The 24,306-nt window shown below is 43.1% G+C and overlaps 1 protein-coding gene across 1 annotated transcript in view; it reads right to left on the bottom strand.

Moving 5' to 3' along the window:
• Window positions 1–24,306, bottom strand: part of TBC1D9 (TBC1 domain family member 9) — a 112,246-nt gene that overhangs the window by 16,412 nt on the left and 71,528 nt on the right. The window contains exons 7-15 of the mRNA XM_024736079.1: window positions 21,963–22,169; window positions 20,894–21,064; window positions 20,124–20,274; window positions 16,566–16,780; window positions 14,372–14,489; window positions 12,963–13,248; window positions 12,335–12,464; window positions 1,100–1,198; window positions 858–926 (exon numbers count right to left, since the gene is read on the bottom strand). Coding sequence (XP_024591847.1) covers window positions 858–926; window positions 1,100–1,198; window positions 12,335–12,464; window positions 12,963–13,248; window positions 14,372–14,489; window positions 16,566–16,780; window positions 20,124–20,274; window positions 20,894–21,064; window positions 21,963–22,169 — 1,446 coding nt within the window. The remainder of the gene's footprint in view (window positions 1–857; window positions 927–1,099; window positions 1,199–12,334; window positions 12,465–12,962; window positions 13,249–14,371; window positions 14,490–16,565; window positions 16,781–20,123; window positions 20,275–20,893; window positions 21,065–21,962; window positions 22,170–24,306) is intronic.

Raw genomic sequence — 24,306 nt, 5'->3', positions numbered from 1 at the left:
AGGAAATAAAACGGTGGTGCCTCCAGTAGCTAACAGGCAAGCGGGAACATCTGCAAAAATATTCCCAGCTCTCACTTTGTCTGATCCTAAGATCTATTAGTGTCCAACTCAGATCTTTATGTTTGTCCCTTTATGTTTGTTCCTATAATATCTTTGCAGTCCTCAACCGTCTTCCTTAGTTCTAGGAGTAAGAGCCTCTGTACACAAGAAGCTAGCCAATTAAAGACTGTGATAAAATCGGTACCCACATCAAAGGCATCTTTTAAAAGTTTTTCTTGGCAATTGCTACATTTTTACAATGTTGGTAATGACAGTTATGAAAGAAGTATTTTTCTGGAAGAAAAACCATTCTATACTGCTTTATTTACTGACATAATATTTTTCTTATTGAGGATCAAGATTGGTATGGGCTGACTCAGAAAGGAAAATTGCAGAAATTTAACAACTAAGCTTTTCCTTAGACATTTGAGCAGCTTTATTCTTATTCTAGCTACATATCTCTTTTTAAGAGTGCTTTAATATAGATTAATATAGGAAACTGCGATTTACAGGAGTCCCAGGAAGAATTTAAACTTGATTGCCATCGTTCCAGTGAGAATTATAAAGTAACGCCCTCTTTTCTTAAGACCAAGGAAACAGCTAAAATATTACATGGAGTGGAAGAAAGCTAAAACATCAATTTAAATGAGTTATATCTTTATTTTTCATATTAAGTACTCTATTTTTACACTCTCAGCTCTATCTTCCTATTTATGCATGTTGACACTCATGCTATCCCTTCATAATTTAAGAGAAATGAATTATTAAAGTGAACTCCTTTTTCCCCTGAATGTACATGAATTTTCTTTGAAACTCACTTTGAAAAGAGCATAAAGTTCTTCTAGCTCATCAATGGTAAAGGAAGTTTCTGTCACAATGGTTCGTACCTATAAGAAGAATAAACACAATGAATTTCACGAACTCAAAAATGTCATAATGGCAAACTTCCTGATTTTCTTGTTTTAAATCATCTTCAGCCTGTCAAGCAGGAATTTGAGTTGGTAGGAGGGTAAGGAAGGATGGAGAAAGAAGGTCACATGCCATTTCTCAAGAGACTCACCACGTTCCGTTTTGTAGTATCCTCCAGTGTCTGGATCACCTTCAGTCTCTGTTTGAATCTCATCTGCTCAATCAAATCCGCCCGGATAGTTCCAAATTTCTGGAAAAAAACAACATTGGTATTTCGAGAAATCTGCTAAAGCACTCGATATCATGTCTGCAGGACTGATGGAGATAAATCCTGATACCAGTGGGCAATTTCCTGCCAAATGACAGGCCTCCTAGACTATACCTTTATTTACTATATGGCCTTTGTTTATTTTGAGGCCATTAAACAACCATAAATAAATAACAAAAAATTCTCATGCTTCTTAACAGTTGAACCAAATTTCAAAGCCACATGAGTCTTCCTCAAATCAACAGTTCATGGGAGAAGGAGAGGGTTAAATAAGGCTACAAGGGCCCTTTGTGGATGAAATAATGCTTTAAAGGAAGAACTTTCTTGGCAGGAAGAAAGGAAGTATATAAGGCTAACTATTAAACTGGGAGGTTGTAGGAAATGTTGGAGTGAGGCTTCCTGTCCTGATCTCTAGCTCAATAGCATTTGTCTCTCATTGGCAGACACTGAGGGTTAGCAACCTTTTCTTTTTCCTCCGGTACGCGGGCCTCTCACTGTTGTGGCCTCTCCCGCTGCGGAGCACAGGCTCCGGACGTGCAGGCCCAGCAGCCATGGCTCACAGGCCCAGCCGCTCTGCGGCACGTGGGTCCTCCTGGACCAGGGCACGAACCCGCATCCCCTGCATCGGCAGGCAGACTCTCAACCACTGCGCCACCAGGGAAGCCCCTAGCAACCTTTTTAAACTCAAGATGCCTAGCATTGCCTGAACGTTTGTTGAACTAAATTTCAAAAGCAAAACAAGTCTTCCAATCTGAAGGCATAGAAAGAATATATAAAGTTTTATCTCTCTTAGTGGTGCAAAAGAAAAACAAAGAAATTCTGCATAAAGCATGAAGCTTAACTCATAGAAGCAATGCTGCAATGGTTAAAGACATTTAAAGGAAAAAGGAAAAGCTGACGGACAATATCAAGTGTTGGCAAGTGCCCGGTGCAACCAAAACTCTCACATGCTGTTGCTCAGAGTATCAACTGGTACAACCATTTTGGAAATCTATCTGGCAGCATCTACTAAATCTGAACAGGTACATACCTATGACCCAGAAATTCCTCCCTAAGTATATACCCAAAAGAAAGGTGTGTATACTTTTAACAAAGGACATAGAGTAGAATATTCATAGTGCCACTATTAGCCAAAAGCAAGAACCACTCAAATGCCCATTACAGTAGCATTGTGGTATCATCACACCACGGGTTACAATGCAGCAATGCAAAGGAACAATTTGGACAAATCTCACAATCACAACGCTGAGCAAGATAAACCAGAACCAAAAGAGCACATGCTGTATAATTCCACTTATGTGAAGGTCAAAAACAAAATCTACGGTGCTAACAGTCAGCAGAATTATTAACCTTGGTTAGATGGATAGTGACAGGAAGGGGACACAAAGAGCACTTTTGGGGTGTGGCATTGATCTGGCAAATGGTCACATGGGTATGTTAAACAGAAGGTTTAAAGAGTGCCTTTGTACGTCCCATACCATGGAATACTACACAGAAATGAAAAAAAGGAAAACAACTACTGACGTAGACAATAACTTGGATGAACCTCAAAGAAATTACGCCGAATGAAAAAAGACAAATCTCTGAAGTCAGGGGGCCTGATTCCTCCAGCTCTGTTTTTCTTTCTCAAGATTGTTTTGGCTATTTGGGGTCTTTTGTATTTCCATACAAATTGTAACATGTTTTGTCCTAATTCTGTGAAAAATGCCATTGGTAATTTGATAGGAATTGCATTGAATCTGTAGGTTGCTATACTACAAAGCTACAGTAATCAAGACAGTATGGTACTGGCACAAAAACAGACATACAGATCAATGGAGCAGGACAGAAAGCCCAGAGATAAACCCACACACCTATGGTCACCTAATCTATGACAAAGGAAACAAGAGTATACAATGGAGAAAAGACAGTCTCTTCAATAAGTGGTGCTGGGAAAACTGGACAGCTACATGTAAAAGAATGAAATTAGAACACTCCCTAATACCAAACACAAAAATAAACTCAAAATGGATTAAAGACCTAAATGTAAGGCCAGACACTATAAAACCCTCAGAGAAAAACACAGGAAAAACACTCTTTGGCATAAATCACAGCAAGATCTTTTTTGACCCACCACCTAGAGTAATGAAAATAAAAACAAAAATAAGCCAATGGGACCTAATTGAACTTAAAAGCTTTTGCACAGCAAAGGAAACCATAAACAAGACAATCCTCAGAATGGGAGAAAATATTTGCAAATGGAGCAACTAACAAAGGATTAATCTCCAAAATACACAAACAGCTCATGCAGCTCAATGTTAAAAAATACAAACAACCCAATCAAAAAATGGGCGGAAGACCTAAATAGACATTTCTCCATCATTTAATCCCTTTCTCCTGGTTCTTTTTATGCCTCACTGGCTACTCCTTTTCTGTCTCCTTTGCGCATCCTCTCCATCTCGAAACCCTGGGGAACCCCAGGGCTCAGTCTTCAGACCGCTACACACCTACTCCCTAGAGATTCCCAGTCACTGTTCACCACCTTTACTGTTACCACCTTGATCTAAGCCACTACTGTCTTACAATAGCCTCTAAACTGATCTTTGAGGCACTGCCCCGCTTTATTTTTCCCCTAGAAGCAAGAGTGGTCCTTCTAAGTCCTGAGACATGATACTACTCCTTTGCTCACAACTCCAGCGGTTTCACAGCTCACTCGGGGTCAAATTCCAAGTCTTACCAAGGCCTCCAAGCCCTACACCCTCTCCCTCCCTCCCCCAGCTACTTCTCTGATCACCTGCCACCACCCTTTTCTCACCCCCTCAGTCACCTTGCTGCTCCTCAAGCACGTCACGGTGGCTCCATCGCCAGCGGGGGCTTCTGCACCGGCCCCTCCTCTGCCTGGAAATTGCTTCTCTCAGACACAATGCGCTGTGTTGTGTCACATGGCTCCCCCATGTCATTTGTGTCTCTGCTAAATGTCCCTTCACCAGACACACAAACCTCAGAGAAACAGCACATCCCCACCTTTTTTACCTGGCTGTGTTCTTTCTTACTTGAATTCACCATGGCCTGCCTCTCACCCCTTACTGTGAGGGCAGAGACTATGTCCTCCAGAGCGGAGGACGGGCGCTGATTCACAGCAAGTGCTCAACACGTATTTGCCGGACACACGGAATCCTCAGGATAATTCCAGGAAGTCAGTGCTCTTCTTATCTCCATTTCAGAGATGAGGGAATGGAAGTTTAACAAAAATCATTACCTGGGCATTAACTTGCCCAGGTGCCCGGATCCGTAGTGGTGAAGCCCAGTTTGAATACAGGCTGTCTGATTCTAGGACTCGCACTCAGAGCCCCACCCCTGGGAGACTCCCCAGGGGTCACCTCCCTGACTTGCTACAGAGCACAGCTGGTACTCAATAAAGGCCTTGGTTTGCCAGATTCAGAAAATAAAATACAGGAGATACAGGATGCCCAGTTAAATTGTTGATTCAGATAAACAAGAGTAATTGTTTACTGTAAGTACGTCCCTGGCAATGTCAGTCCTGTATCTTATCTGACAACCCCAGAAACGGCATCTCTCTATAGGTTATTCCACATGGTGGACTCTGAACTATATAATTTATAATTTCCCCAAATTGGGGTTAACAGCGAAAACCCCCACCTTTCTAGTGCTTTCTATTTCTATCTATTCAATACTTTCCCTCTGTTTTGAAAGAGAACTGAGTTTTGACTCAGGCATTCTTTTCCGATAATTAAGACAAGAGCATACACTGACATTCTGGAGCCTGGCCAGTGGAACTTTCATCACTTATGTGGTGGGAGGGTCTTCACCTAACAAATGCAAGGTTTATGAAAGAATTTCCTCATCTCCAGAGAAGCATCTTCTAAAGACCAGAATCCTCTCCATTATATAGAAAGACACAGTATTTACTGCCGCTTAGAAGCAAGAATTCAGAAGCTGTTAGTAGGAGTTGCCACTAGTGATGAAAAATACCATATTTAATTCACTCTGGGTTAAATCCTTGGATGGGATTTAAACTCCCAGGAAAGGTAACTCTTTTGATCCTAACAGAAGAGTGGAAAGCATCCACTGCAAAGTGCATGCTGAAGATGGAAGGCTGGATTTACTTCAAACCAGGCTAGAGTATGCCTTTGATCAACAAAAAAACATTAGCTGTGAGACAGAAGGAAACTAAATTTTCTTGCACTACAACTGGCAGGGACATTAACAGGCCATGTAATTGGCTCCTTACAATAACCTTATGAGTTGCTACTGTTACTTCCATTTAACAGATGGGAAAACCGAGGTTCAGAGAGGTTCTATAAGCTACCCAGCATCCCACAGGGGCTGCGCTGCAATTTGAGGCCCAGTCATTGGCTTTATAACTCCACCACCTACTGTTCTGGAGGCGAATAGGTTTTTCCTTGTCTCTGGGTAGAAAAGAACATAAATTTTGGAGCAAGACAAAATTTGATTCAAATTCTTGTTCCCTCACTAGTGAGCGGTGTAACTCTGGGCAATTCAGTCAAGTCTTCGGACTCCCAGTTTCTTCCTCTGTAAAATGAGACCCCAAAACCGTCCTTGTAGAATTGCCATTAGAGATAAGGATATATTAATATAAAGTACTGGTAATAGCAACTCATAGTAAACACTGGCTTGGTGATCTTCACAGATTGCTAAAGAAAGAGTTATTTCCCCCAAGCCTGACCTTCAAAGAGCCCGGTATATTTTATATTTAATTAACGTCTGTTCCTTGACTAGAAATGGACCCTGCAGTTTGCTAGGCAGGACCAGGGACTGGCCACAGTAGAACACAGGACACAATGGAATACATACAATGGCCCTTCCATCTGGAGCAAATGGTCCCAACCTGAAAGGAAACCCTAAACTCCAAGTTCCAGCCTAGTTATTTCCGGAGGATTTCTAAAGGAAAATGGGTAATGAGTAGGAGTGGGTTGTGGTCTCCTCTCCTCCACCACCCACCTTTTTGGAGGGGCTCTGACAGAATGAAATGCTAAAAATAGGGCAAACAAACGTTGGCTCAGTGGATCCTGGAGGCTGCATTTCCATCACCCAAAACAAGGGAAATTCCGGAGGAATTTCAGTTCTAGCAAAAGAATGAATTCACTAATTTAACGATACTTTTTCTAACAGATAGAATTTGGTGATGGGAGTGAGGGAGCCTAAGATTATTTTAATTTTCTAAAATCCCCCCTTCCTTAAACAGTAAAATTATCCATCCTCATTTCCAACTCTTCTCCAGCTCCATTTTTCTCTGAATGTTCCTGTGGCCTGTGTCTCATTTTCCAATCTGATTCCTAACGTTTTTATGAGCTGAGAGACCATTTTCAGTGCAGGCGGTACGTCCTTTTTGTGCTGCTTTGTCCCCCTGCTTGCTGATACCAAGTAACAGATAGGTTTGTAGCCCTTCATTTTGTACCATCTCACCTGCCCTGCGTGCAATGTTCCCTTTCTCCCCCGACAGACTCAGGACGAGGAAAAAGCCAGATAAAAGAATGAGGTGGAGACAAGTCTATCCCAATTTCCCAGTTTATGTTCTGTGGGCTCTCCCACCCCCAGCATCATTCCTGGGTGGGACAAGAGTTCTCCTCTCCATGCTGGGCAGCATCTCTGTGATTTCCTTTATCCTCCAAAGCTTTCCCTTGCGTTGTTGGGAAGACGGGGATGATGGAAGACAGATACAGACACATTTTAAAGAGACCACAAGGGTTCCACCAAGTGCAATAGCCTCCTCCTTTCTAAATCCTCAAGAGGACTTAGAAATATTTAAATGCTGAAGCTTAAAAAAAAAAAAAATCTTAGTTTAGGCCATAGGTTCATGGAATGACCTGAACAAATCTGCCCATCACAGCAAGACTTATTGAAACAAAAAGCAAGTGTCATTTCTAATATCGAAACTCTATGGTTCATTTCTGTTTTTAAATGAGACTAGGTCACGGAAATTATGCCAAAGGTGCCTTTAATATGTGTCTTAGTTTGTGGAGCCCTTATTTTCCCAGTATATAGTACGGGGTTCACTGTTGTTAGCCAGAGGACTGAGCTATCTCATGAATATGGGTATGAAAGGAAACTCACATTTGAGAGTCTTTTTCTGTATCAGAAAATCTCCAAATGCCCAAGGCAGAGAGTGAGGCTCTGCCTTGGAAGACTGAGGGGACAGAATGGAGAAACAGGTGGAATGTGGGTCTTTGGATTTACAGAAAACAGCATAAAGTTATAGGAGGCTGAGACCAAGATGGCAGAGAGATTCTCCAATACAGCTGAAGGAGCAATTCCCCCAGACTCTGCCCTGCCTTCTGTGCTGATGGCACTTGTCTGTACATGTATCCTTGTGTGCTGGGGTGGGGTGGGGGGGACAGATGGCTGGGAGGAGGAAGAGGAAGGAGAAGACAGAAGGGGACCAGGATATGAAGTCAGTGTGAGGACCTTGCTTGTTGGAGCCCCATGTTTGCTGAATGGGCTGCCCTCTAAGGCCCTCCAATCTTAAAGAAGTCTCAATTCACCACAATATTCATACCCATGGGACACCTTCATAACTCTGTCAGAAAGCAGGCCCATATTGTGTAACTAAATTTATGTGTCTCAGGGGGACTATGTCATTTGAGGTCTTTGCCAAGCAGAAAGGGCTAGAAAAGCCATTGTCCAATAAGGTAACTATGGCAAACTGTAGCATCCCCCTTGCTAGTCTATTCCTTCAGCTCTCCCCACTCCAATTTATTACACAGGGAGCTTGAGAAATAATGTACTTGAAGAAAACCCCCCTCAGTTTCCAGTGGCTCTTGGGTGCCTTGCAAATCAGTTGGTGGTTTTCAGACTCTCCACTAACCAGCCTCTCCTGGACCAATTGACCTCCTGTCCATATGTACATCTACAAGCCCATCTCCGTTCTATCCAGACAAACCCCCTTGGCTCTGGCTTTAATGCTGGGGAGCTCTTATTTGACTCCTGACTCTGCCACTTCCTCACTGTGTGCCTCGGGAAAACTAGCTCTACCTCTCTCAAGTTAAATTTTCACCTTAAAATGTGTTAACATGTACCTGGTGGGGCTGTGAAGCACCCAGCACCTGTCCCACACGAGGTGGGTTCTCCTTGAGTGAGAGCTGTTTTCATCACCCTTAAGGAGTTGACACTTTATTCTGAACTTTTAAAACTGTCTGTCCTTCTGCACAAACTCCTCCTTGTGTTTCATCAGCCACCTCCTTTCCCCGCTTCACATTTCACAGACGCCCTGGGCAAGTCGTCTTGAACATGAAGAAACTGTGGTGGTCATGTGTTTACTGAAAGGTCTTTTTTTTTTTTTTTTGTGGTACGCGGGCCTCTCACTGTTGTGGCCTCTCCCATTGCAGAGCACAGGCTCCGGACGCGCAGGCTCAGCGGCCATGGCTCACGGGCCCAGCCACTCCAAGGCATGTGGGATCCTCCCGGACCAGGGCACGAACCCGCGTCCCCTGCATCGGCAGGCGGACTCTCCACCACTGCGCCACCAGGGAAGCCCGCTGAAAGGTCTTTTATTAAAGTGCCCTGTGCCTTCCAGAAAGCTCATCTCAGTCTATGGGTGAACCTGAAGGCCGGGACTTTGTCTTCTACGTCTGTGTATCTAACAAAACTGCACTTGGGGCGCACACAGAAGAAAACCGTCTCTGAGACTGTCCGTACCATTCCTTCCAGGAGGGGCTCGGTAGAACTTCACAATGAGCAAGGCATTTATGAATCAAGTTACCGTCTCTGCTCGACAGGAGAAAGCTGATCGACTGGCGTCAACCTAGGGATCTCAAGGCTGAATGTGCTTTCGGTATTTTCCCTGCTTTCCTATTTTCCTGACTAATTATCCTGAAGCACAGAAAGCAACGAGTCGCCTGCTTCAGAACACCAGTGTTGTGCCGTATAACCAGGTTATAATGGGCCTCTGTGTCTAGTGGCCCCATTCTACATCTAGGGCAGTGATTCTCAGCCCTCACCGGGCTCTTGAATCACCTGGGAACTTTAAAAAAATATTTATTCTTGGGCCTCATACCAGAGATACAAAGTCTAGAATGCAGCCTAGGAATGTATATTTTTAAAAGCTTGGCTTAAAAAATTTTTTAAGTGCTTTTAATGCACAGGCAGAATTGAGGACCATCAATCTAATAGGTGGAAAAAAAAAAAAAGAAAGGCAAGTGTTTGTGGTGGTTTCTTTAGGATGGTCTAGAAGGCATTGGGAAGGCAATGGAAACTTATGAGCAGGGCAGTGACACCAAGCAGAGGAGAAAACAAAAAACCAGTCATCATGTATTGAAAGGCCAGGTAATGTAGGCATTGCTATAAATAAACGGGGTTGTCTTCCCAGGCAGAGGAAGGAAACTGCTGCTGTGTCCTGTGATAGGATATTTGGCAGCCTAAGAGTCACCATTAGGGACCAGGCAGACAGGATGGAAATGGAGACCAGCCCTGGTCTTGTCTCCATTCTCCTCTCTTTCCCATTAAAAATGGGCCAAGTGCTGACCTCAACAAGACCTTAGCTTGTCTGCTGTCAAGAACAAAGCTGAGTTTCCACATACCAAGCTTTATTACTTTGGTCTAGAATTCTCTTTAGAATAAAGGTTTCAGGGGATGCCTTTAGGAAAACAACCCACAGCTATAATAATAACTATTGCGTTCAGTCACATGGGCTCTTTTTCTGGAAAAATAACCATCCAAAATTTCTGACCGAGGACTACCCAAAAGTCCCAGGGCAATGATTTTTTTTTAAAATGCATTATGGGGCTTCCCTGGTGGCGCAGTGGTTGGGCGTCCGCCTGCCAGTGCAGGAGACACGGGTTCGTGCCCCGGTCCAGGAAGATCCCACATGCCGCGGAGCGGCTGTGCCCGTGAGCCATGGCCGCTGAGCCTGCGCGTCCGGAGCCTGTGCTCCGCAACGGGAGAGGCCACGACAGGGAGAGGCCCGCGTACCGCAAAAAAGAAAAAAAAAAGCCACAAAAAAATGCATTATGATAATAACCAGTTTTGGAAAGAGTGAAGTAACAGCCATCCTTAGTCTCTACTAGTGGAAATAAATTGGGACAATTTTTAAAGAAATTGGACAGTGTGTGCCAGGAGCTTGGAAATAATTCATACTTTTTGATCTACTACTGTAAATCTATTCCTAAGAATGGACTCTAAGAAAAAATTCAGACATGTATTATTTATGCACTAGCTTATCATATAATATATAATATCATACATATTATATAATATGTAAATATATAATAATACCATACAAATTTGCCATATGGTACTGAAAATTTGGAAGCAAAAAAACTAAGTGTCTAACGAAAAGGGATCAGCTAAATAACTTGTAGCACCTCATTTAAAGCAGACTATTAAGAATCTGCGAGCTTCCCTGGTGGCGCAGTGGTTGAGAGTCCGCCTGCCGATGCAGGGGACACGGGTTCGTGCCCCGGTCCGGGAAGATCCCACATGCCGTGGAGCGGCTGGGCCCGTAAGCCATGGCCGCTGAGCCTGCACGTCCGGAGCCTGTGCTCCGCAACGGGAGAGGCCACGGCAGTGAGAGGCCCGCGTACTGCTAAAAAGAATCTGCGAAAACCTGCAAACAATATATTAAATATCAGGGAATGCTCGTGATCTATTTTAAGTAAAAAATGGAATGGTACAAAACACTTTTTGGTATAAACTTATTTTTTAAGTGTAAGTTGCAAAAAATAAAAACATATTTGAAGACTTCCCTGGTGCCGCAGTGGTTAAGAATCTGCCTGCCAATGCAGAGGACATGGGTTCGAGCCCTGGTCCGGGAAGATCCCACATGCCACGGAGCAACTAAGCCCGTGCACCACAACTACTGAGCCTGTGTGCCGCAACTACTGAAGCCCGCGTGCCTAGAGCCCATGCTGCGCAACAAGAGAAGACACCGCAATGAGAAGCCTGCGCACCACAATGAAGAGTAGCCCCCGCTTGCCACAACTAGAGAAAGGCTGCGTGCAGCAACGAAGACCCAACACAGCCAAAAATAAATAATTAATTAAAATAAATTTTTTTAAAAACCGAAAAAAAAAAAAAACCATACTTGAGGGAAATATGGTGAGATGCTCACAGGATATGGTTCTTTCTTTCATATTTTTCTACAGTTTCTACATTTTTTTACAATAAACCTGCATTACTTTTATGATTCTAAAACATACCAAAAATGTTTTGTTTTCAATATATATGGAGTGTCAATGAAAATTTTCTGAAATAATAAATTACCAGTCTTTCTCCCATTTTGAGTTAAGGACACACATTTCTGAAAAGATGTCATGGATCCATGCTGATTTTTTTAAAAGCACCAAATTTTTGGTTCTCTTTAGGAGAGATTTTCCTCACCATTTCTCCCATATCCAGGCTGTTGCTAATTGAAATGCTGACAGTCGCCAGTCATACGATCCCAAAACATCAGGAGAGGGTCTAGTGTGCTGAGCAGAATATTCACGCTCTTTCTTAATGATCAGGAAACGAACAAACCATGAGATGTTACGGGCACTGAGTCCCGGGGGGCGCCACAAACCCCAAGTTCTATGGGGTACACAGGACCGTGGTTCCTTCACCTCTAGACGCTCGTTAGTTCTTTTATGGGATTCAGGACCACATCTGGGGTCATCATGGACCAGGGGGCACCCTCCCACGCCCAGGCCAAGCAATTTTAGAGGAATCCTAGGACCCTGGTATAGAGTATTCTATGTGTCTTGGATGTAAGAGGATTGGCTTGTGTACTTCCCAGAAGACCTAAGGACTTGGCATGAGCATGGGAAGTGAGCTGATTTGTGCAGGTCAACCTCCCCACGCTTGCTTTCAACAGTCCCTCCTCAACCCACCCAGAGCTGAATAGGAGCTGCTACTTGATCAGGCTTCAGGGTGGGCAAAGCCAAGAACCGGAGGGCCTGAGCTGGTCATGTCAATTGCTCTGTGGTAGTAGATCCATTCAGTGTCCATCTCTGGAGCTCGAAGCTGTCAGCTGGCAGGGAGCTGCTTGCTTCGACAACTAGTTCTCAGAAGGCGGAGGGAAGCAGGGACGCCCCTGGGTTAGCAATGGAAGCTGTGGTACACGTCCAGCCGAGCCCCTCGGAGCACTCAGAGTGCTGTGATGCTCAGGAAGGGAACGTGACCTACCTCATAGGAAGTTCTGATGAGTCTGAAGATGTCAACCTCAGGATAGGGCTCCACATCATCACTGAGCAGGGAGTGGAGATGAGGGATGGGGGGCAGCGTGCTGTCCTTATTGGTCACACTGTCCAAATACCTGGAAGAAGAAATGAATCTGGAGTCACTGGGAGGTCCAGAGTCAATGAATCTGGAATCCCTTTACACCTGTCCACCCATCATCTGCAAACTCTGCATATCAAAACAAAAGACTAAAATTTCCTTAAGAGCAGAATAAAATTTCCTTCACTTCTTTTTTTTTAAAATTGTATTATTTTTTTAATTGAAGTAGAGTTGATTGCCTTCACTTCTAAAGATAAAGCATATGAAAAGAAATGCTCAGCCACAGAGAAAAGTGGGCATTATGATCACCATCAGGCCAATTAAGACTCGTGAAACCAAGGAAAAAGATACACGGTAAAGTACAGGGAAGAGGACTTCCCTGGCGGTCCAGTGGTTAAGACCCCGTGCTTCCAATGCAGGGGGCCTGGGTTCGATCCCTGGTGGGGGAACTAAGATCCCGCATGCTGCGTGGCGCGGCAAAAAAAAAAATGTACAGGGAAGAAAACCCAAAGGTAGTTTTCAAAGTGAGAAATACCTTCCCAAAACGGTCATGGCCTCCCCATCGTCCTTGCAGTTCAAAAGTTTGTCCACATTTGCGTCCAGCACAGCCAGGGCCAACTGGAATATCACTTTGATTCCTTCATAGAAGAAACAGTCGACAACCACAACTGCACTCTCAAAGGGCATCACGCTGAGAAACAGTGTGAGGAACCAGGACAGGGAGATGGTAGAAATCACACCCAGGTCCTGCATGCAGTCATACAGCTGTGGGACATAGTCCCGGGCAAGTTCCTCGAAGACACCCTGGTCCACCAGGGCACCTGCAGTGGAGGTGGACGCAAAAGGCCATGGGTCAACCAACCGCACCGTCTCGCTAATGAACCCAACCCAATGGCTTGACGAAAATAATCCAGTTCACAACTGCTGCTGAGACAGAACTCTAATTACTATGTTACTAGACCAAGGTGTCAGCACAGTCAAGTCACCAGATGAGTTCTGGCTACATCGTCTCTTTCTGGGGTCTTCCTCTCCTGATTCTTTACCACAAAAGAGCAATAACATAAGAACTCTGAAGCCTGTTGAAAAGGTCAATTTACAAAATTCTCCTGGCACACAATTACTTTTTTTGTTGGCAACATGACGTCTGGTTGGGCATGAAATGTATATATCTAAGTAGCCTCACTTCTTGGCAAACTCTTTAAAAAAAAAAAAAATTGCTCGTCTGGATGCATGGTCCCCACATAGGAATCATTTCTCTAAACAATTGCTTCTTCAATTTAAAAGCATTCCAGCTGTGGACATTTCTGGAGAGTATTTCCAATGAGTCAAATTAGTGTGCAGAAGTTTAGAAATGAAAACAGAACACAAGAGGGGAGCATAAAGCATACCTCTTGCTACACTAGCAATGAAAGGCTTATCCTGCTAAAATGAATGTCTAACACTGGAGGGGATTATAAGGAGAAATACCAATAATTTGTTTAAATGCTCACCACCGTTGTTTGCTTTGCAATGAAACCGGTTCTGAAAAATACCTCAGAAACTGAGCTCTGGATACATTTTTATATGCTATTCTGCCCACTCCGTTTTTGAATACTTCTGCTTTCCATAGATTCCATGCTCTTCATGAAAGAATTGTTAAACCTTTTTGGGTTGATGATCTGTGTGCTTGGTGTAGCTCTCACATGGCACAGACTGACAGCACATCGAGTGTTTTCTAAATCAGTGAGACACGTGTATTCTCTCCATGGGGAGAAGCTCCATGGGGCTCCTTTGTGTATAATCTATATTGATTCAAGCCCTCTCATTCACATCTTAGAAAGCTGCAGTAGTCTGAAACTCTTTTGACCAATAGTGACTGGAAATGGGGTTCCAGCTGGTATCCCGGCTCTAGAAACATTTTCCTGATGAGATAAGGGTTAAAATGTTAACTGCATCCTCACATACCAACCACCCTGGTGTTGTAGTAATCAGGAAGCATGCGTTCACACAAAGCCACCAGCAGCCAGAAAGCTTCCTCCTCTTTGGCATAAAGCAGCAGCACTGATGTGACAATGTTCATGGCCTAAAGGGATGAAAGAAGATGTCATCAAACACATTTTACATTTTAACATACAAGCAATTTTGTTAACCTGAAAAATGACTGAGTTATTTTTCAGGTTAACAAAATTAACCTGAAATTAATTAGGGGCCAGCATACTTTTTCCTTAAAAAAACAGATAATAAATTTTTAAAGGCTTTGCAAGTATACACACGTATTCTTCCAAGTTTTGTCTTCTTTCCAACTCTTTAAAAATGTAAAAGCCCTTAGTCCTTGAGCCTGTTAACTGTTAACAGCCTCCATGAACACCAATATTCACCCCCCCACGCACGCAAACCCTCATTCAAAAAAACTTTGTCCAAAGGCTATTTGACAAAGCTTTTAACCTGTTAAAAAATCTCGGTGTTTTTAATCCTTAATTCAGAGAGGTAACTATTTCCTTTTTAATCTTCCATAATTGTGTCTAAACCAAGTAAACATGGCTTGAGGCTCTCCTAGGGGAACAATGAAACCTTTCAAAGTTGGAGTCCTCGCCCATTATTTCCATCTGGATAAGGATGGTAGTGATAAGTAACAGGGATTTTATTCTAAAGTAACCTACTTTATTAAAAGATATTATCAGATAGCTCACAACCACTCAAGGCTCAACTACTTTAATATCCTCTTAATTAAAAAGAGGAAGATCAAAAGATAAATATGAACTCTATTATATTAGAAGGGAGCTCACTCCTGTACTTCTTTTGATCTTCTAGAAACCAGTAAGTGTTCATCAGGCTTCAACAATATAAATGTCAAAAAAGGAATTTTGGGGACTTCCCTCCCTGGTGGCGCAGTGGTTAAGAATCCACCTGCCAATGCAGGGGACACGGGTTTGAGCCCTGGTCCGGGAAGATCCCACATGCCGTGGGGCAACTAAGCCTGTGCACCACAACTACTGAGCCCGTGCACAGCAATGAAGACCCAACTCAGCCCAAAATTAATTAATTAATTTAAAAAAAAAAAGGAATTTTTGTCTAATAGGCTCTTTCTTGTAAGCCTTACTCAATAGCTTCCCAAGTGAAATTAGTAAAATTCTACTTGAGAATTAACTTGCCTAGCCCACGATCACGGTCATGGTTAGTGCCTTAGTCATTCAGTCAAGGTAAGTTCTTTTGAAGGTCTACTTGGTAACAGGCTCTGGACTAAATATTGGGGAAGGGGGGACACAGTGGTGACAAGTCTCACAGGGCATAAATGCTGAGGTCAGAGAGATAGAATAAAGACGTAAAGGTTGATTAATCAATTTGGATGTATATTTAAATTAAGTGCTATCAAAAAGATAAAATGTTGTACAGGGAGACCTGTGCTCTCTCTGTGTGTGTATGTTTGTGTAGAGGTGTAAAGGAATTAAGCCTGCTTTATCTTTTAGCTAGATGGTCAGGGAAGGTCTCTCTGAGTATGTATGTGGCCTTTAAATCTAAGGATGTTATCTAGGAGCTTCCCAAATTGTGGTATCTGTACCTAGTATAAGAGATAATTGTAGTGGGTATATGGGCAACGTTTTTTTATACTGAATTAAGCATTTATTTTAAAGTGCCTTAAAATATAACCATAGCATATAAAAGTTACATTCTCAAGGACGTTAGTTGCTTAGGAGATGCAGAGCAAGAGTCCTGTGGAACCTAGAATCCAGGCCTGGTGCCCAGGCATGCTGAGGAACAGCTAGTGACCAGGTAGGTCACCAGACGGTGGTGGATACAGAAAGGGCACTCTTGTCCCCTGGCTGAGAACCTCAGTGCAGTGGTTCTCAGCTCAGGGAGATTTCGCTCTCTGAGAGACATTTATCAACGTCTACAGACATTTTAGTTGTCACAGTTGGGGAGCTCTACTGGCGTTTAGTGGGTAGATGCTATTAAATGTGTTATTCAACAGGATTGTTATTAAACATCCTACAAAGCACAGGACCGTCCCACACAAAAAATTATTCAGTCCACAATGTCAACAGTACCAAGGTCGAGAGACCCTGGTGCAGTAATAGTTCTCTTAACCATAACGCCTTGCTCATTACTTACTGGCTAATAAAACACTTTTTTTAAAGTCTCACCCCTCTGTGACATTCACCTGGCAATACCCTATGTTAGGATTTCGAAAAGCATAAGCCGTTAAGACTCTCCTCAGAGCAGCGATGCCCATTTCGTTCTGGAAAGCTGGGTGCTCTGGGAGGGAGCGGTGCAGGTCCCTCTCAATCTCCTCCGTGGCGAGGTTGTACTTCCCCATGGACTTCTCCACGAGGTCTTCATAGTACCCGGGATGCGTGGCCTTCTCGTTGATAGCACCTGGGAAATACCCAACAGACGCAACATCAGAAAGTGGAAGCCCCGCCCTTGGTCTGTAACCACAGCTGACTGACCCAGACTCTTCACCTTCCTTCCCCTCAAAGGACACTTGCGAGATAATTATGAAATCCCATGATGACGTGTCTGTTGCAATCACGGCCAGATTGTAAATTCACTTCTGTCCTCCTTCCCTCTTCTCACTCCATAGTCAGCGGCTGTTTAAAAACCTCCCTCAACTACTGAAGCCTGCCTGCCTAGAGCCCATGCTCCACAACAAGAGAAGCCACCACAATAAGAAGCCCACGCACTGCAACAAAAAGTAGCCCCCGCTCGCTGCAACTAGAGAAAAGCCCGCATGCAGCAACGAAGACCCAACACAGTCAAAAATAAATAAATAAAAAAACCAAACACCTCCCTATACTATATTATACCACTTATATGTGGAATCTAAAAAATAATACAAATGAATGTATATGCAACACAGAAACAGACTCACAGACATAGAAAACAAACTTATGGTTACCAAAGGGGAGAGGGAATGGGGGAGGGGCAAATTAAGAGGATGGGATTAACAGATACAAACTACTATACATAAAATAAATAAGCAACAAGGATTTACTGTTTAGTACAGGGAACTATATTCAATACCTTGTAATAACCTTAATGAAAAAAAATCAGAAAAAAGATAACTGAATCTCTATGCTGTATAGCTGAAACTAACACAATCAACTATACTTCAATAAAAAAGTAATAAGGATGAATTAACAAAAAAAAAACCTCCCTAAGATAGAGGTTTCCAACCTAAAAACTGTGTTCCAAGGAACTTCCACAGACAATCCTGAGGGGCTTCTCAGAGAATAAAAGGGAAGTGGGCAGAGAAAGCCGAACTGAGGCCTCCCCGGCCTCTGCCCTCCCTCAACCAAGCAGCTTTGCTTGTATTTTATTGGGGTTTTCCTTAGGATTTCACTTGAAAAAGGAGGGTCTGCTTCTCAAAATAAGTTTGAAAACTGTTTGTTAAAGCATAAGCTTTGAAGGGGTCACAAACAGCCATACTGAAGGGTAGGAGGAAGTATTAGGACACATGGAGGATTTTTAGAATTGCAGCGGGCAGGAGAGGTATTCTCGGCAGTGATGAGCCACTGCTATGGAGGGGAGTTCCTCAGTGCTGGGGATGACGATGGAGAGGTGGGTGAGAATCACTGCTTTGAGATATTTGCATTTTATGATTCTTAAAGGCAGAAAAACTCTGGATGCAAACATTTGAATATAAATCTATTTAAATATAATTTACCTAAGTATAAATTATATATACATACACACACATAAATATATACAGATAAAAATACACATACATATATGTACATATTATATAATGAATATATATATATATATGTTAAATATATATATATATATATATATATATATACACACTATACACACACACACATATTTAATGACAGGGTAAACTGACTTGTGTTTCACTGATTAGAAATTAGAACCCTGGGCTGACCCAGTCCTTGCCACAGGGGGTCACCCGGAGAGCCAGCCTCATCACTCACACTTGCCCTGGAAAAGCAGTCTGGTTGACGGCAACTTAACATTGGCTTTGGCTCTCTTCTCAAGGGAGATTTGCAAGGATTTCTTGCCATCTGGCCTGCACCTCACTTCAGTGGGTACAGAGAGCCAGGCCCTGGTACAGTGGTCCTAAGAGTTATGGGAAGCAGGGCAGGACTCAGGCGGGGCTCCCCTGCTGGGGGCTGGGCTCTCCCCGTGGGTGGGCTGGCCTCCATATGAACCCCACGCCCTGTGCACTGGGTGGAAATATGGGCTCAGTTCTCTACCCAACAGAGATGGTGTGTAGACCACATCACCCTTTGGCCTCACATAGCCCATCACAGTTAAAGAAAACGCTGGGTCTAACTCTGAATGTGTCTTTATAACAAGGCTGTGGACTGTCGTATGCTGTTTCCCCGGCGGCTAACGTGTTTCATTTTCATCTAAAATGTGGCTGTAAATAACTTCCAATTTGAATAAAATGAAAATGGAATTTTTTGTTTACTCTGTCAGCCATCTGAATCAGGTTGTCAAGGTGATCTGTTCGCCACACACAAGATAAACAGCAGACTGGATGGTAAGGATCTTCTTGGGCTGGACTGGTAACCAGAAATGATTTGACTCACATTTGGGTTTCTAAATGAGGAGCTATGGCTGCTCTATGTAAAGCAAATGAAAAACAAGACGTGTAAATGAGGATAGAACAAACTAGTTTTACATGAAACAGATAAAACCAATTATTTTTCAGGATTCTATCCCCCTACTTCTGAGACATATCTCATTATAGGCAACTGCCATTTATATCCACTTCTAGAAAGAGCTACAGGTGTTTTTTATTTCAAAGGTTTTCTTGTAAGTCTGGTAACTATGCTTTTAATTTTAATGTCATTTTTAAAATAAAAGGTTTTGATAATAGTACTTGTGTCAGATCACCTCACATTCAAATAAAATTTTTCACATGGGCCTATTTAAGGCGATTACATTTCAAGCTTCTAACCAGATAAAGTAACTGATTTATATATTAAAGACTGGTGACACCCAAAGGAATGCTCTGTTGTTTGTGACAGAATAGATCCCTGGCACACACCAGATGCTTAGTCTGGGAGGAAGGATGGGCTTAGCCAGAAGGACCTCTGGCTTCTGTAGCAGGGCTCTAAGGTTTAACCTGACAGTGTTGTATTTGGGCATGAGCCTGGCAGCGGGCCAGTGAGGATGGACACAGCTTTCCCATGGGTCCAGGACACGTCCCCTTCTGTCCTTCCTGGCATCTCCAGCTTGGAGTGTATGATCCAGGAAGGCTTTCGTTCCCAGGGCTGATTCTGGCCTCTCTTCCTGGTCTCCAGTGATAACCAGCAAATTCAAGAGGTGGCAAAAATCAAGGAGAAGCGTCTTCTATTCCTTCATTTCTACCCTCTCCCCCATCCCAACGAAGACTCTGACAGAGTGCCACACTTAAACATCCTCAATGAAGCTGACACAGCTGGGAAAGGAGAAAAGGGACTCCAAAAATCACAAAGAATTACACTCTTTTTCTTCAGTCTCCGTTTTATCCTAAATAGAGTTAGTGAAGGAATAGAAGAGGTTATGAGGACTCGAGGGATGGTGTCTTCAACATCTGGTCTGTTGAATATGTGTGCTGTATTTTTACTGAGGGAATTCAACACTCTGGCAAGGAACTGCGATCTAGCACTGAATCAGGGGGTTACATATTTGAAAGAGCCCTGATGCACGATGGAAGGCGGAAGGGCAGCCCCGGGGTCCCCAGCTCCCACCCCGAGCCCGGCCATACCTGAGAGCAGCAGCCAGAGCTCCCCGCGCATGCTCTCGGGTACGCCCTTCAGCACCAGGTCCCGTGTCTTTTCCGTGCGGTACATGCAAATCCCTTGCCCGTACTCAGCAAAGTGAATCTTCCAGGCTTGCTCTTTCAAAAACTCTTTGGCCTGAAAGGGATAATGAAGCATCACTACATCCCAACGTACTTCGACAATGGTTAGGACAAGTTCAATGGAAGGTCAGAACACTTTCCCTGGTGAATGGAGCAGTTAAGTTCTGGACAGAATTCATGAGAACAAAGAACTCAGATTTTCTCGAGTCCTTGCCAGATATGACACATGTATGCCCGTGGATCTGCCACGAAATTTTCTGTCCTAGAGTCAGAATTGTACTTACCTGAGATGAGTCAGCAGAATGCAAATGATATTTATGGCTTTATGTCTATACCTCCAGGTGAAACAGTGGATATCTTTTAAACGTGGTTTGAGACACTACATACTTATTTGTTGGCTGACTTATACAACAGTTAAAAACAAGACCAAAAAAGGTCAGCTGTACCCTCTATAACATCTCCTTCCACGATGAAGCCACTCTGAAACCCAATGACATATAACCATGTCATTATATGTTATATTTATATGTCATTTTTGTTTCTTCAACAAAATATCCTTTACTTGTAGGAAAATATCTATTGACATGTTGATGAGTTTACTTTTATTTAAAAAGATTTTTTAAACGTTATTGTTCTAATATAGGAAGTTCCGGGCAAGAGGAGAAGGCACCCACCAATTTCGGGTTGAACTCCTCGGGAGACCGCCGCCGATACATGGTCATCAGGGTCTGTGTGGCCGTGGGGACGCTGTTGCCATTGAGGTTAAACTGGCGCTCACCGTCAGCATCGGAGCTCATGCTTCTCTGGGGACTGGAGGAAACGAGGCTGCTGGGCCGAGAATACACCTGCCGATGCAGAGAGCAACAAGATGCTGGAACCATTTTGGCTACAGAATCTACTTCTTCGGCATCCTCTGGACAGACACCAATAGCTACGTCATGGTTCCTAAGAGGTTTCTTGTGACGTGACAAAATAGGAGAAAGGCAGCAAGCCAGCACTTTGATGGGGATTAGATGGGGTCACGGGCCACAGAGCTTCAATGCCCAAAATAGGTTTCCTCTGTATTTTAGATGCATTTTTACAACAAACTGGTTGGCCACGTGTCTCTCTGATTAGTATGCATGCAAAGCATGATGTGGTTGAATCAACTGCTAATGGGATCACCTCCCTCACCTCCTCTCTAGCTTCCGGTGCCTCAGAAATGCCTACAGAAGCTTGGAGCAGGAAGACGGGGGCAGGCATGTTACTCATGAGCTCACCATTTTTGCCGTGTATTTTAGCTGCTAGTAAGTTGCTCTCTCACTTGAGCTAATTACATATCTGTCAGGGCTCCAGTTCTTTGGATGTCTAGGGCTTAATTCAATAGAGATACAATTCGTATTTTATCAAATCATCATAATGATGTTGTATTTCAGTTTTGAGTGACCTCTGTACCGTTCCCAACAAGGTCACTTATATAGACCAGAGTCACTTGCTATGTGACCAGGACAAATTACTTAATAATGCTTTCAACAGTGAAAGAAGAGGGATAGACCAGATGATCTCTAAGATTCTGTCCGGCCCTATGATCCCAAACATAAACTCCATGAGATTTAAATGAGATATTGCTCTGGACATCAGAGTAGGTGGTTCATCTTAGCACAGCTGCAAAGCTTCAAGATCAAACTAACAGACAGGGAGGTGAACACCCCCGGGGAAGAGTAAGAAGATGAACCAAAACACCTGCAGGTGCCTTCCACAGACCTCATCATCTGAACTGTTGTAGCTTCCTGCAAACTCTTTGTCCGAGTATATTTTGGAGGTCGTCTGTTGCAGGAAATCAGAGATCCTCTGCACTAGAAAGTCTCGATCTCTCAAATTGGCAAACAGGAAGGTCATCCTGTTCTTGGTGCTGATGGATAAAGGACTGGGGAGCACGCTGGAGCTGTCTGCCTTTTCTACAATCGTCACCTGAAAAGAAACAGGACACCAAGAGTATTATTTTCCAGGGATTATCCGACAGCAACCTCTGAGTAGCACTGAAAAGAACACAACACTCTTAAATCTCTGTAGAAACCTCCTCTATTTTATTGAGGCAAGTTGAGATCCTTTAGCCCTGTTCCAGTAAAATAAAACAGCTCATAACAAATCAAACTGGAGCTGGAATCATCTTACTGGTCTTTCTAAATTAGTAGCTATAAATTGAGAGGGATTTTTGCCCCCCAGGAGACATTTGGCAAGATCTAGAGGCACTTCTAGTAGTCACAAGTGGAGGGTACCACTGGCATCTCATAGGTAGAGGAAGGGATGCTGCTAAACATCCTACAGTGCACAAGACCCAGGACAGCCCGCCCCCAACAAAGTCCGGCCCAAGACGCCAACAGTGCCAAGGTTGAGAAACCTTGTTGTAAAGGAATTCTTTCATTTTCATTAAAATTTAATGGAACCATAAGAGGGAGGACTCCTAGCTGTTGCTTCATCTGTAAGAGACAGAAACAACCGATGACACTGGGCCCTTTTACCAGCTTAATGTGGGGATGGCTTTCAAAACACCACCAATCCTTCAAGCGTCTCATTTAGACTCCAGGGCTTTGCATCCCTCACCTCTTGCCACTTCAAAGTTTTAAAGGCTCGATTCTGAACAGACATGACGTAAACAGCTTAACTGCATTGGCTGACTCTGTGTGTGTGTGTGTGTGTGTGTGTGTGTGTGTGTGTGTGTTTTAGCTTTGAAATGACGACATATATTTGGTGGCTTATAATAGGGTTTTCATCAACTGGAAACTAGGATAAATGCATTACAACTTTTTTCTTAGCACATTAGGAAGAAGATCTCAAGGCCAGCCCTAGATAAATGGTTTATTTGCAGCAGCTCTGACTCTGTAGAGTTAAGTTTCTTTCCCTTCTTCATTTCCACATGTAAGCAGTCTAGACAGGTTCAACTTCAACCTCTTCATCAGCATTTTCATGTGAAATACATTTCCTCCCAAGCAGAACTTTAAAAACTTTTCTCCCCTTCAAGGCTAAGGAACTTCTTGGAATTGCCTAAAAAGTTGCATGGTCCCAAGTGCAAACAGATATTACTGGGGTCCATGAAGGGAAAAAATTGCAGGACCTGTCTTCTGTTCTCAGACTTCATAAATATGTACAAGTTAGATATATACTTACACTTTTTTAAAGGAATCTCCGAGATACCTGGAGTTGCACATAAACGTGTTTTTTTTTCCCTCAATGCAAAAGAAGCTAGAGAAATTGGGGGAAAAAAACCCAACTTCTTTATCATGAAAAGGATTTTCCCATGACACTTCAGACATGTGTCAAACACTGCTTATTTTAAAAGACTGATAAAAACTTCCTTTTCTCTCAGTAGATTTTTTGATTCTTTTAGTCACCAGGCATCTGAGATTAAATGACAGATGTCAAGGAAATTAAAGGTTCAAGTTCTCTGCCTAAAACACAGACATCATGTGCATCGTGATGGAGTCAAAGTGGAAAGTCCTGTATCTAGCGGGATCATGAATACAGAGACAGCAAGAAAGCTCCCTCAGAAAACCTAGGAAGGTTCCCACGGGTTACAACCTATTTTTCACTGGCAAACGAGTTCTAGTAGAATTCTACCCCATAAGCTTTGTGCCACCAGGAACGGGCAACAGCTATATCCGAATATTCTACAGAATAATGAGACACATTTTCGTTACCAACTTGGGTTATAAAATAGATCAAATTTAATCAAATCTTGGTGTGTCATATGGAACACTTACAAGGTAATTTATAATTGAAAGAAAAGAGGAACTTTATCTGGAATCTCTAATGAAGACCCCGATCACTTCACTTTATCCTCCTGCTTTGCTGCCTCAGTAATTTCTATAAAATCTACAGCAATATGATTCTTTGTAAACATTTAACACGTATCGACTTGGTCTCCCTTAAGTCTGTATGTAGAATATATATTAACAATCTCCAGTCCATATTTCTACTTATTTATAAAAAGTTAAATAAAACAACAATTCCTAGTCTACACAATCCTAAAAGTAGCCGTTCCAAGGAGGATGCAGTGTTCCCACGGAGGGTCCTGCTCATCAATCAGCTTAACTCAGTTCACAGACAC

This window comes from Neophocaena asiaeorientalis, unplaced genomic scaffold (assembly GCF_003031525.2).
Source record: "Neophocaena asiaeorientalis asiaeorientalis breed wild unplaced genomic scaffold, Neophocaena_asiaeorientalis_V1.1 scaffold7, whole genome shotgun sequence".
NCBI lineage: Eukaryota > Metazoa > Chordata > Mammalia > Artiodactyla > Phocoenidae > Neophocaena > Neophocaena asiaeorientalis.
This window is presented reverse-complemented; position numbering and strand designations above follow the sequence as displayed.